Genomic DNA, 14,650 nt, shown 5'->3' with positions numbered 1-14,650 from the left:
TTATTCAGTTTATAATTTTATATTAAATTTAGTATGTATTTTATTCATAATATATAAACTATTGTTTTGAGAATAATAATTTAATTAAATAATTAATTAATAATCTTTAGGTGTGATTAGAGTTGAATAAAACTGTTTATGTAAACAGAAACTTCAGAAAAATCTATTTAACTAGTTTACAGTTCACTATCAATTTCTTGTATTATTAATTGGGAATGACATGGTGTTAGCCATATAGCATTGCAAAACATCATTAACTTTGCAATATTAATGATTTCTTAATAAGGAAATGATTTGAAATATTTTCATCAAATAATTTAAAATTTATTAAATAAAAAAATACACTATGAACATTAGTAAAGTCATATTGTTCAAGAATCAACTACACTTACTGTTCTTGTTAGGCCATTTAATTTATGCCTTGACATTCTGGAAGTAATTGTGATGCTGAATATACCATTTTAAATAGCAAGCATTAAAACAACTACACATTTATTTTAATGCTAATATTTGTATTCCTGACAAATTTTTATCGCGATGTAAGCATGCATGGATACTTGAGAATATACTGTGAACTATAGTGTAATCATGTTAAATAATAGAAAGCATCATCAAGATAATGATTAAAATCATTAATTGAAAGAATTAAACTTATAATTTTTATAAAAAATTATTTTAACTTTTGTTGCCTTTTGACAAGAATAAAAATATTGTCTTGAGGAAATGAATGATGATGATGAGACAGAAGCGGAAGAAAAAAAAATAAAATAAAATGATGACATAATTACACATAGTAAAGCATTAAAATTAAAAAAATTTTTGTTTTCTGTATTTCTGACTTCATCATATTTTCGTAATGATAAGACTCCAGCAAATTCAAATCTAACACTGAGTACAGTAGATCCCCCTATAAGACGGTAGATACGTTTTGTTCTTTATGAATCAATTTTGTAGGAATCATAGTTTACGGACTACGGCTGTTTGAAAGGTTTTCTTTCATAAAATTAATCGATTCTAGACTAATTCGACTCAACATTTCCAAAATACNAACAAGACCGAAAACGTTTGAAAGTTGTTATAATAAAGAAAAACAGTTATTCGTACTAAGCGTTCGATTTACGATTGTGGTGTTTATTTTGTTACTTAGTTAATTTTATTTTCTTGAGAAAGGTCTTTTAACAAGACCGAAAACGTTTGAAAGTTGTTATAATAAAGAAAAACAGTTATTCGTACTAAGCGTTCGATTTACGATTGTGGTGTTTATTTTGTTACTTAGTTAATTTTATTTTCTTGAGAAAGGTCTTTTAACAAGACCGAAAACGTTTGAAAGTTGTTATAATAAAGAAAAACAGTTATTCGTACTAAGCGTTCGATTTACGATTGTGGTGTTTATTTTGTTACTTAGTTAATTTTATTTTCTTGAGAAAGGTCTTTTAACAAGACCGAAAACGTTTGAAAGTTGTTATAATAAAGAAAAACAGTTATTCGTACTAAGCGTTCGATTTACGATTGTGGTGTTTATTTTGTTACTTAGTTAATTTTATTTTCTTGAGAAAGGTCTTTTAACAAGACCGAAAACGTTTGAAAGTTGTTATAATAAAGAAAAACAGTTATTCGTACTAAGCGTTCGATTTACGATTGTGGTGTTTATTTTGTTACTTAGTTAATTTTATTTTCTTGAGAAAGGTCTTTTAACAAGACCGAAAACGTTTGAAAGTTGTTATAATAAAGAAAAACAGTTATTCGTACTAAGCGTTCGATTTACGATTGTGGTGTTTATTTTGTTACTTAGTTAATTTTATTTTCTTGAGAAAGGTCTTTTAACAAGACCGAAAACGTTTGAAAGTTGTTATAATAAAGAAAAACAGTTATTCGTACTAAGCGTTCGATTTACGATTGTGGTGTTTATTTTGTTACTTAGTTAATTTTATTTTCTTGAGAAAGGTCTTTTAACAAGACCGAAAACGTTTGAAAGTTGTTATAATAAAGAAAAACAGTTATTCGTACTAAGCGTTCGATTTACGATTGTGGTGTTTATTTTGTTACTTAGTTAATTTTATTTTCTTGAGAAAGGTCTTTTAACAAGACCGAAAACGTTTGAAAGTTGTTATAATAAAGAAAAACAGTTATTCGTACTAAGCGTTCGATTTACGATTGTGGTGTTTATTTTGTTACTTAGTTAATTTTATTTTCTTGAGAAAGGTCTTTTAACAAGACCGAAAACGTTTGAAAGTTGTTATAATAAAGAAAAACAGTTATTCGTACTAAGCGTTCGATTTACGATTGTGGTGTTTATTTTGTTACTTAGTTAATTTTATTTTCTTGAGAAAGGTCTTTTAACAAGACCGAAAACGTTTGAAAGTTGTTATAATAAAGAAAAACAGTTATTCGTACTAAGCGTTCGATTTACGATTGTGGTGTTTATTTTGTTACTTAGTTAATTTTATTTTCTTGAGAAAGGTCTTTTAACAAGACCGAAAACGTTTGAAAGTTATTATAATAAAGCGTCGGCTGCAAGTAAAGGTGTTTTAGTAAGTGTGTTGATATTACAATATGCAGTCTAGAAAGAATTGTAAAAGTTTTGATTGCTAAAATTATTCCAAGTTAGAAAATTGTCAATATGTTATAAGTAGTGAATATACAATAAAATTATAATTGTCAGTGATGAATTGATACATTTGTAAGTTCTAAATTTAATAATAAATTTTTATGATCATGATGTACGGTACATATAATGGTGGTTCAAGGTTGACCTGGACTTCATTGTTTTTATGGCAATATAAAGAACACAAAAAGCATGGCAGTATTCAGTTTTTCTTCAGATAATCTCTAAATTCAGATAATTTCAGACCCTGCACATCAATACTTTTTTCCATCATTTAGCTAGTTTGTTGATGTCAGCAGCATAAAAGTTTTTGTCCTGAGCATGTTTCGACTGCCAGACACAATACTAGAGCTCTTTGTCTGATGAGAATATCATTTCACCTAGGACTCTTTCAATGGGCCAAACAAATGAAAATCACTAGGAGCTAAATCAGGACTGTAGTGTTGATGATTGAGCATTTCCCATTTTAGCTTAGTCAACATGATGACAGTCAGATGCATTGTATGGAGCCGTGTGTTGTTATGCAAGAATTGGATGTATTTAGTGATATTTTTTTTTCAGATCTTTTTTGTGAACAGAAATATGCACTTTTTCCACAGAGAACTGTGTGGTAGTACTGTATGGCAGGAAATTAATCAAGATAATACCTTCCGCACCCAAAAAAATGCTTGCCGTTACCTTTCCAGCAGATGGAGCTATTCTGAACTTTTTGGCAGAGGCACATCAGAATGATACATTGTGTGCTTGACTATTTTGTCTCTGGGATGAAATGATGAACCCAGATCTCATCACATGTCATCACATCCAAGAATATCTGACTCTCATAGCAAAACCTTCCAGATGGACCCCAGCAACCTCACCTGATGTCTCTTCTGTTCAGAACAAGCATTTTAGGGACCCATTGGGCAAACACTTTCTGAAACAGCAAGTTTTCATGGATAATGCTCTCAATACTCCCAACATTTATTGCCTATGGTTAGATCATGCGTGCCATGTGCTGGTTGGCCAGTATGAGCTTCTCTGTGCAGTGAATGTTGCTTTCAGTCACTGCATGGGTTACATATGAACATAGAGAAGGTTAGTAACTGTTTCTCTGCTTTCAAAAGATTTGCTGATCAATCAAAGACTGTGGAACTTGATAGTCAATTCACCAAACTGTAATGAATGTCAATCAATTTGACTTTTCATTGATGAGAAATTTGATGATACATTACTGTTTCATGCTAGCACTAACAGCAATGGACTCCATCTTGTCTTACTTATATACTATGGTTGCGAGGTTGCGACATAAATGCCAAACCTGACATTGTCTTCCATGGATGGATTGATTTATCACATTCCATTTTTATTTCAACTTTTCCTACTGTACTGAGCAGGTCACAGGTCAATAAATTCCAGATCAATATTGAACTACCTATGTATATTTGTCAAATTGTCTGTGGTAAATTGCTTTATATTAATTATATCTCATTCAAGGAAAGATGTACTGTTAATATGGTTTTCTAACTTGAAGATAATTTAATGATAAATTAAATTTTGATAGATGTTAGTTTAATAAATATAAAATGGATTTCTGCACTGTAGAGTTTTTAAAATGAAGCAAAGAAATCAACATGGTAATGACATTATTTTTAGTTCCATAGTTCCAATTCAGTAGAAAAATGGTGGCAGCTAATACTGTTACATGTAAATAAAGCAAAAGCATTTTACAATCAATCTAGGAATGTCATTTTAAGTATATAAATTTACTTCAGTTGTCATAATTCACTTTATGGCAATGTTTCTAGCATGACAATTATCACATCATGTCTTAATTGTCAACAAAAATGACTAATAATTCATCAAAAATGATCTTGTAAAGTTTATTTTGTTGGACAGATCGTCTTCTGTGATCATGATATGTATATCAAATTGTCTAAGGTAAATTGTTTTATATTAGTTATAGTTCACTCAAATGGCTTGTAAGAGCATGTGGAAAAACTTACTGGAAAAAATTTGCTATATATATATATATAAAATATTTATTTAAGATAAATTCATTTTTTAGATCCAGGACTTGTATCTTATGCTGTACAAGTATTTGGAAATACTGACTTAACTCCTTCACAATGGAAACAATTAGAAGATCAACAAAAAGTAAGAAATTTATTACAAATAACATTTAATATATAGATTTGATTAAGTATGGTTTATACAATGTCAGATAGAGTTTAAAAAATATAATTATTACATATATATAAAATTTAAATGACAGCATATGATTTTTATTTTGTCAAAAGTATATCATTGAAATTTTCTGTCGTCTGTAAGAAAATTGGAGTAATATATTGGATATAAAATAATAATTAAAAATAAAAATAGTATTATAAGAAAGTTAATTGAATTGTATTCATAAAAAATGTTAAAAATTTCTTTGCTTACCAAATACTTTTGAAATGTAATGAATAATTGTATCTTTGAATGAAAGATGAGTAAAAAAAAATTAAGGTTATAATAATAATTTCAGCTTAACTAATATTTATAATTTATGTACAAGTTGATTAATTTATGTAATACTTTTAACAAAATATAGTTTTTTACTATTGGCTAGTAAAAAAAAAATCAATGACTGCAGATAACAGATTTTTGAAATTCTTCTAAAAGATTCTTCTATGTCACAAAAAATATAATATTGATACAAATTATTATCTGTTGTTATAATTTAAGCAGGCATTGTGTATAACATGAATTAAAGATAAGAGCATTTCCCAGAAGATACGTCCACAGAAACAAAATGGTATTTACAGATATGGGAGGGGTTTTCTGTTGTTGTTGTCTGAAAGAACAAAAGAATGAATAGAGAATTTTTTAAAATAAATATGCTTTTAGAATTTAAGTTAAAGAGAACATAAAATGTAACAATATTTCTGCATTTGTATAATGCAGAAATATTGTTGCCAAATTGATATATTTGAAATACGGAAAATTTTTCGGCAAATTTTTTAATATTTAAATGATATGATTTTTCATTTTTGTTTATCTATCATTTTCATTTTCAATTTATTACTATTTGAATTAGTGTCAAATGTAATACTGTCAGCATTTTTTTTTTTTTTATATATATTTTTGTGAACTTAATAAAATCTGAAGGTAACAGACAATTATTGAAGTCAAATATTTTCAATTGTTTACTGAGCTAATTTTAACTGTAGATATAATACAACCACCTGTCTATTCTTTTTAAAAACAAAGCTTATCATAAAATTTACATATAGTTTACAAAATGAAAATAACATTGAATCATTTTTTAATATAATTTTATTATATTTTTAAATTATTAATTTAATTCTCGAATACAACTTAAATAAAATTTATTCTACTTTTTATCTTTTTGTACATTTAAATATTAATGAAAATTATGATTTATTAAAGTTACAATTTACAGTTTTTAGAAAAATTATTTATTATTGTTAATAGCGAGGTTGCGGCCAAAGTTTTCATCTTTAAAATGTGAACGCCGAGTGCCGCTTACAAGATAGCGGCGCTCAATGTTCGACTTTCAAGTTTTACAGATGAAAACTTTGGCCGCATCCTCTCTAATGATAATAGTTCAGCTGGGTTTTTTTTTTACTAATGTTAATTATTTTGCTATGTATTCATTAGATTTTTTTTCTTTTAATTCTTAGGTTAGAGATTTTATTTATTTTTTTAATTTCTAGATGAGAGTATTATATGAAATGATGCAAATTAAGCAAAAACAGCTTGAAGCAAAAATGAAAGCTGGAAAATTTCAGTATGAATATGATTCAGATGAGGAAATTGATGGTGGGACATGGGAACATAAAAAACGCAAAAAAGAAATGGATAAAACAAAAGGTAATATGTGTTTTAAAGTTTGTATAACAGTTGATTATTATATTTTGAGTTAAAAAATCGTTATTTAAAAAATATTATCTTTATTTGATTTAGATTGGGCAGATGAACTGACAGAGAAAGGAAAAGGTAAACATCATATAGGTGATTTTCTACCTCCAGATGAACTAGAACGGTTTATGGAAAAATGGGATGCTATTAAGGAAGGTCGCATGCCTGATTTATCCGATTATAAAGATTATAAAATACAATCGGATAACATTGGTTATCAGATGTTGCAAAAACTTGGTTGGAACGAAGGACAAGGATTAGGTTCAGATGGAAGTGGTATTGTTGCTCCTGTTAACAAGTATGTACCGTAAAACATAAAACTTGATTTAATATTATAACATAATTTGATAAAAATAATTTTGTTATAGAGCAACTCCACCTGTTGAAAATGCGGGTTTTGGTCAAGGCCGACCAGAGGAAATTCAGGCAGGGGATGATGAATATGAAGCATATAGGAAAAGAATGATGCTTGCATATAGATTCAGACCCAATCCATTAGTAAGAATTTAAAATTAATAATTTTTATTCACAAATGTTTTGGGCTTATAATTACATTTAAACTAATGTAGTAATCAACTGTAGATTTAGATATCTAAGCTCTAAGCCAGTCAAGATTTTTTGCTGATCTTATCAGCTCCATATTTTACATTAGTCACAAATATAAAACAGTTTAAAAGCCAGAAACATTTTATTTCCTAAACATTTTTGGAGACAAATAATGTTTTATCTTCATATTAGTACTGTCACATGTGAAACATTTTCACAACAAAACAGTATATATCAAACTTCTGATTTAAATTTAAAAAATATATATATTTATTAGTTATTTATAACCAGTTAAAATTGCCCNAATAATCATAAAAATTGAATAAGATGATTGGCATGTAATATTATTTAATCCCATATGTTGTAAGATTATTTGACAGTAATTTAAAATTTTTTTAAATATATCTAATTGAAACACAGGCTGTGTCACTAGTAGTAATTAGAAGACTATGCTTGAAAATGGAGTATGAAATGTTATCCTTTTTGTATAGAGAGAAGTTCTTGTAGGCTTTACCATAGCAACAGTAGCAGTGAATGAAAATATTTTATTATTGTCATCATTTTTACTATTCATCTCTATTAATACAAAGTTATTTTGACAATATAAGTCTTCAAGTGCCAATATATTACTGTTTGCTTCCGCCATTTTGTTAGGTTGCCAAACGTTCCAGTAAAAGTTTGTTAAACTGTTCACTGATGCTTCAGTTGTGGCTGAGACTGATGCATTCTGGAATGTACCAATGTCCACTGTGTTGTGTGAGAGGTTGTTCTTTTCCCTAATTATTTTGTAATATTTGCATAAAAAAAGTGCAAACTAGCCAGTGCCATTGCTTTTAATGTGACAACAGATGAGATTTCTGTAGCCGTCTAACTATTTTCCTTTGACAATCTTGTAATGTTATTGGTAAAGAATTAATTAATGAGCAATATAAATAGATAGATAGTAAATAAAGCAATATAAATAAAAAATATAAATAAGCAATATAAATAGATAGATAATAAATATTATTTATTTATTATCTATCTATTTATATTGCTTATAATAGATAAATAAATAATATTTATTTATCTATTTATATTGCTCATTAATTAAATTTTACCAATAAAAATCACACAAGAAGTATCATGAAGCCATACATACATACATACAAGGTCTGTTCCAAAAGTAAGTGTACTGATTTTTTTATTTAATGACTGTACAGCTTAACACATGATTAATTGATATTTTCACATTGCTATATATCTTAGAAGCATGTCTAGACCTGTTTGACTTAACCAATTAACTTGAAACTATCTTACACAATCTCTGTGTAAGATAGTGTTTAAACACATTGTTACATTTGAAATGGAGAAAAATCTCAAACAACATTACGCTATCAAGTTTTGTGTGAAACTCAAGAAATCTGCAACCAAGACATTTGCAGATTTAACTGAAACTTATGGTGATACCATTTTTTTGAGAAATATGGTGTTTAGATGACACAAAGATCTGGGGTAAGGACTATGCTTATTGTTTTTTTCAATAGTTGTGGACTTGTGCACAAAGAATTATTATCTTTAGGACAGACAGTTAATCAGGCCTTCTATAAAGATGTCTTGGAACGACTTCAAAAAATCCACAGCGACATTGCAGAAGATTGGATGCTACACCATGATAATGTGCTTGCTCACACAGCACTATCAATTTGAGAGTTTTTTTGGCCAAGAAAAAACCCCACACTCCCACAACCTCCCTTCAGCCTGGACTTAGCTCTAAATATTTTTGGCTTTAACGGGATAGAAATAAGCAAATAAACTATTATATTTGAATATTATATACTTATAAGCTATCTCATTTTTATATTGAACTTTTGGATAAATAGTTGCTATAAATCTCAAGTATATTTCAGAAAATTTACTTTTATTTAACTGAAATAAAAACTGTTCATTCTAATAATTGTATATGTTCAAGTTTTTCATAACTCAAAAAAATTTCTAATTAGGTAAAGTTGGAATGTTACAGTATAGGGGAAAAATATTAAAGCACTTAGATTTAAGTTGGTCATTATCAGGTTATATGGCTCCAGTTATGCTGATCATCTTGTGCTCATCTGTATCACAGTCCCAGGGGTGTTGGGGTTTAGTGGAAAACTTGTCATGGATGTCTTGCAAACGGGCCACCAGTATCAAGCCAAGTTTCAATAGTCTCTTGCAATGAAATCCTATCAGTTACTGATATAAAGTCATTTCTCAACTGTGCAGCATTTCTTTGTTGGTTTCTGCAGGAGCATTGTCATTGCATATGGGCAGCCTGTTCTGGGTCTGTTAGATACAGACCAAATATCTTGGTAATGATTCATGTCTTACAGACAGCTGAAAACATCACATTGGCATTCCTGATGAAATAATAGATCTTTCTAGACTAATGCTATGATTTGAGCTCAAATTCTGAAATTTGTCTCAGCATACCTATTTTCATTTTTGAAATAACTTGCATGTTTGCTGCTATTAGTTGCAATTCCCGTATGCATCAAACAGTGCATTGATGAATACAAAAATTTGTCCCAATTTTTACCAATGAGTTCACCAGTGCAGCAACCAATGTGCATTGCACTCATTGGGTTGTGAATATAGTGAACTCTGATGAAGCAATATGGCCTCTTCCATGGTTATATTTAGCGACTATATAAAATAATCATAAAAATTGAATAAGATGATTGGCATGTAATATTATTTAATCCCATATGTTGTAAGATTATTTGACAGTAATTTAAAATTTTTTTAAATATATCTAATTGAAACACAGGCTGTGTCACTAGTAGTAATTAGAAGACTATGCTTGAAAATGGAGTATGAAATGTTATCCTTTTTGTATAGAGAGAAGTTCTTGTAGGCTTTACCATAGCAACAGTAGCAGTGAATGAAAATATTTTATTATTGTCATCATTTTTACTATTCATCTCTATTAATACAAAGTTATTTTGACAATATAAGTCTTCAAGTGCCAATATATTACTGTTTGCTTCCGCCATTTTGTTAGGTTGCCAAACGTTCCAGTAAAAGTTTGTTAAACTGTTCACTGATGCTTCAGTTGTGGCTGAGACTGATGCATTCTGGAATGTACCAATGTCCACTGTGTTGTGTGAGAGGTTGTTCTTTTCCCTAATTATTTTGTAATATTTGCATAAAAAAAGTGCAAACTAGCCAATGCCATTGCTTTTAATGTGACAACAGATGAGATTTCTGTAGCCGTCTAACTATTTTCCTTTGACAATCTTGTAATGTTATTGGTAAAGAATTAATTAATGAGCAATATAAATAGATAGATAGTAAATAAAGCAATATAAATAAAAAATATAAATAAGCAATATAAATAGATAGATAATAAATATTATTTATTTATTATCTATCTATTTATATTGCTTATAATAGATAAATAAATAATATTTATTTATCTATTTATATTGCTCATTAATTAAATTTTACCAATAAAAATCACACAAGAAGTATCATGAAGCCATACATACATACATACAAGGTCTGTTCCAAAAGTAAGTGTACTGATTTTTTTATTTAATGACTGTACAGCTTAACACATGATTAATTGATATTTTCACATTGCTATATATCTTAGAAGCATGTCTAGACCTGTTTGACTTAACCAATTAACTTGAAACTATCTTACACAATCTCTGTGTAAGATAGTGTTTAAACACATTGTTACATTTGAAATGGAGAAAAATCTCAAACAACATTACGCTATCAAGTTTTGTGTGAAACTCAAGAAATCTGCAACCAAGACATTTGCAGATTTAACTGAAACTTATGGTGATACCATTTTTTTGAGAAATATGGTGTTTAGATGACACAAAGATCTGGGGTAAGGACTATGCTTATTGTTTTTTTCAATAGTTGTGGACTTGTGCACAAAGAATTATTATCTTTAGGACAGACAGTTAATCAGGCCTTCTATAAAGATGTCTTGGAACGACTTCAAAAAATCCACAGCGACATTGCAGAAGATTGGATGCTACACCATGATAATGTGCTTGCTCACACAGCACTATCAATTTGAGAGTTTTTTTGGCCAAGAAAAAACCCCACACTCCCACAACCTCCCTTCAGCCTGGACTTAGCTCCGTGCAACTTCTACCTATTCCCTAAGATAAAATCTAAGTTGAAAGTTCATCATTTCGAGACAGTGGAAAACATCAAAAAAGTTGCAACCGATGAACTAAACACCTTTATGGAAAATGACTTCAAGTACTGCTACGACCAGTGGAAAAAAACTTTGGAACCAATGTGTGACCTTGCAAGGGTCGTACTTTGAAGGAGATTACTTGTAGTTTGATGTAACTCTTGTATACTTTGAAATAAAAATTCAGTACACTTACTTTTGAGACAGACATTGTACATACGTTTGATGTGTGTAATAATATAAAATATATATAATGTATAAAATAATTATCTTAAATATCTTTGGCAATAATCCAACATTTCATATTATCAGAATAAACTTCTGATTCATTAAAAAGTTCAGTGTTTTTTAAAAATAAATTTCAGCTGGATTCTCTTATTAGTTATTAGGCAAAATTGCATTGAATTGAGATAGTGCTTATAAATTTAATACTGCAGAAATTATATATTTAGTTAAAAAGTGTTTAAAATTGCTTTTAAAAAGTTATTTATGTATTTTTAAAAAATTTTTTACAGAATAATCCACGCAGGCCTTATTATTGAAGATGTTTTTTACATTTTGAGTTTTAATTCAGTATTTCTGATAAATTGACTTATAAAAGAATTCTTGTAACAGCTATACAACTTAAATTCTGTGTTTGTTTTTCACTATTTGTTTTCGTATCTTTTCCGGTTATTTCTGTTGTAGTATGTAAATGTATTGTGTTTGTATTGAATTATAGGAATTCATAATTACATTTTATTAAATGTGGAAAGTCATTACTATAAAGAAATCCTATTTTATAAATAAAAAAAAAGTCATATATGAACATGAAATGATGAAATTTTGTTTATTTAAAGTTTATGTAAATCATTTTGTGTATTGTCTCTTAATAGTTTAAATATCAATCTCATTATTTCCATAAATAATTGTAAGTAAAGATTGTGTTGTCTTAAAATAATAATAAAATGAATAAAGTTTTTCTAAATGAAAATTTGTATTGTTTTTTTAATTTTTTTAGAAATATTTTATCTTAAACATTGATTAATGTAAAACATTTATTTAAAAAAATTTAATATTGTTAATTGTTATTTAAGTGATGCACTTAATGGAATTTTCACATAACGATAATTTATTTAAGAGCAATACCATAAATTATTGTTGCTTTAATAAAGGAGAATTTTATTAGGAATTCTCAGTGAAACTAACAATTACACATTTTGGTAAACAAAGTAATACCTTAGTAGATTCTCTTGCCAAATCAGTCCGGGATGCCTATTCTTCAGTTAAGTGAGTAACTATTGTTGTCAGTTAAGTTATGGAAATGCAACACTTGGGCAATCTGCCTAGGGGATGCCTTCCGGGAGGTCTTAAGGGAAACTGCCCCTATTTAGGCATTACAGACGAGAAAACCTGGAAAATTTCCGTCCGAGTGAGGCGCAAACCCACAACCGAACTACCAGTGTTCAGGGTACAAAGACTTGCTTGGCCGCTGGTGGGCATTTAAGTGAATAGCAACACAGATGTATCACATGTCGAGAACTTGTTTGGCGAATGGTCTTACCAAAAAAGTTATTACTACACGATATTCTCAACACATTCATGTTGCTACTTGTATAACTGGAGACCAAGACAGAGAGTTTTCAATCATCAAATTGAAAAAATTCCGTAAAACCAAAAGTAAGTATAATTTATTGATTCTTATATATTAAGAAAATCCTCTGAATGATTTATCAATTATACATATTTACAAGATATCTGAAAAGAACTGACAGATAATGAAAAGTATTATGTATATAGGGAAAACAGATCAACATACATGATTTTCAGTAATTGTTAGTGAAACAAAATTTTTTCTGCATTACAAAGACAAGATGTTACTGTTGCTACTAATAGAATTTTTGAGTGATGTTTTTCTTAATTGGTGGATAAGGCAAAATGGACCAATACTATTTCTATTCCTCTTCCTTTTTGGGTTTATTAAAGATCTTTTACATGGTGTGCACATTCAGATTTCTTAAAGATGAGAAATCTTTGCATTAGTAAGAGTTTGCTCATTAATTAGGGATATATCTGTTTATTTTAAATAAATACAAATTTCTGTAATCCATCAGTTCTTTTTCACACACCTGTAACTCACCATTATACAATTCTTTTGCATTTATGATGCACGAAATAAAAGATTTAGTGATTAAGTTCCTTTAAAAGTTAATTTCAAAACTTATAAATGCAAATTTACAAGAAATTGGATATGTAAAATTTTTCTTGTTATATACAGAAGATAATTTCTTTAAAATGATCCATTTTTGCACGTATTCAAATTACTGTTAAGATTGGTTCACACAGAACAAATCGCTGGCGAAAAGCGGAGCAATTACTTTATTTCTGACAATTTTTTTCTCTCTCGCAAATTGCGCTGACATTACATTTGAACATTTTCTGTAGCAAAAAATTTTCTTATCAATCATAAGCACTGATTTATTGAGCTAAAAGAGGGAATTTCGAGATGGTAGCGTTAAGGTACGATGCTGAAGAATTTTTACATATTTGTTTGACAATAAAGACATTCATTTTAAGGAAAATCGGTGGTAATAGATCGCCGGACGTCAATTTGCATGCCGTGGAACGGCCGTGCAAATTGACGTTCAGCCCCGCCACGGTAACTTCTAATTTGAGAAAAATGTAAAAAAGCTGAGTCTAATCGACAACGTACTGGTGTGTATGCATGTAATACATTGATGATCTTACAAAATAATAATCTTCTTAGATACATATTTGATTATTTTAATTAACAGTGAAAAGATTTTTATAAGTGAAATGTTCGAGTATGCAAATGAGTTAACTACAGTAGACGCCTCCCTATAACACGGATTCCTATAATTACGATTCCTATAAGATGGCGAAAAAATTGCGACGGTATCTGTACAAACCTGGTAAAAAAAACTCCTATAATTCGGTAAAACGTCATCGGGCAGCCGAACTACTTTCTGCCATCCAGCGCCACGCTACGGAGAATTTAGGCGGGTAAATTGATTTTACTATCGTCTGTACAGTATTATATATAAATTAGGTACTGTATATATAATTATATATTAACTTAATTTATTGTAACTTTATTATAATTATATATATACTTTCTGCCACCTGGCAACACGCTACGGAGATTTTAGGCTAGTAAGTTGAGTTTATTATCGTCTGCACAGTATGTAAATTAGGTACCGTAAGTCTAATACAGCACTAATTTTATACATTTCTTGTGAAAGAAACACTTCTTATTCAACGTCCATAAAAATTATTTATATTAATGATGTCTCCAAAGGTCAAGTTATTTTTCCGCCAAAAATTCGTTATCAGAAATTGCGGCCGTCGTTTCGCGTGCTGTTCCGCGATGAAAACCAGCTTTAAGCAACGGCGTAGTCGAACGGTGTAAGTAATCCTAC

The 14,650-nt window shown here is 29.1% G+C and overlaps 1 protein-coding gene across 1 annotated transcript in view; it reads left to right on the top strand.

The window, feature by feature from the left end:
* LOC111631469 (SURP and G-patch domain-containing protein 1-like) overlaps positions 1 to 12,128 on the top strand; it is a 47,509-nt gene extending 35,381 nt beyond the window's left edge. Inside the window, exons 9-13 of the mRNA XM_023375714.1 lie at positions 4,653 to 4,741; positions 6,304 to 6,460; positions 6,554 to 6,806; positions 6,877 to 7,006; positions 11,747 to 12,128. Coding sequence (XP_023231482.1) covers positions 4,653 to 4,741; positions 6,304 to 6,460; positions 6,554 to 6,806; positions 6,877 to 7,006; positions 11,747 to 11,773 — 656 coding nt within the window. The 3' untranslated portion in view covers positions 11,774 to 12,128. The remainder of the gene's footprint in view (positions 1 to 4,652; positions 4,742 to 6,303; positions 6,461 to 6,553; positions 6,807 to 6,876; positions 7,007 to 11,746) is intronic.
* Positions 12,129 to 14,650: the final 2,522 nt, after the last annotated feature.

Source organism: Centruroides sculpturatus, unplaced genomic scaffold (genome assembly GCF_000671375.1).
Source record: "Centruroides sculpturatus isolate CEXI.00-Female unplaced genomic scaffold, Cexi_2.0 scaffold519, whole genome shotgun sequence".
In the NCBI taxonomy this organism is placed as follows: domain Eukaryota; kingdom Metazoa; phylum Arthropoda; class Arachnida; order Scorpiones; family Buthidae; genus Centruroides; species Centruroides sculpturatus.
This window is presented reverse-complemented; position numbering and strand designations above follow the sequence as displayed.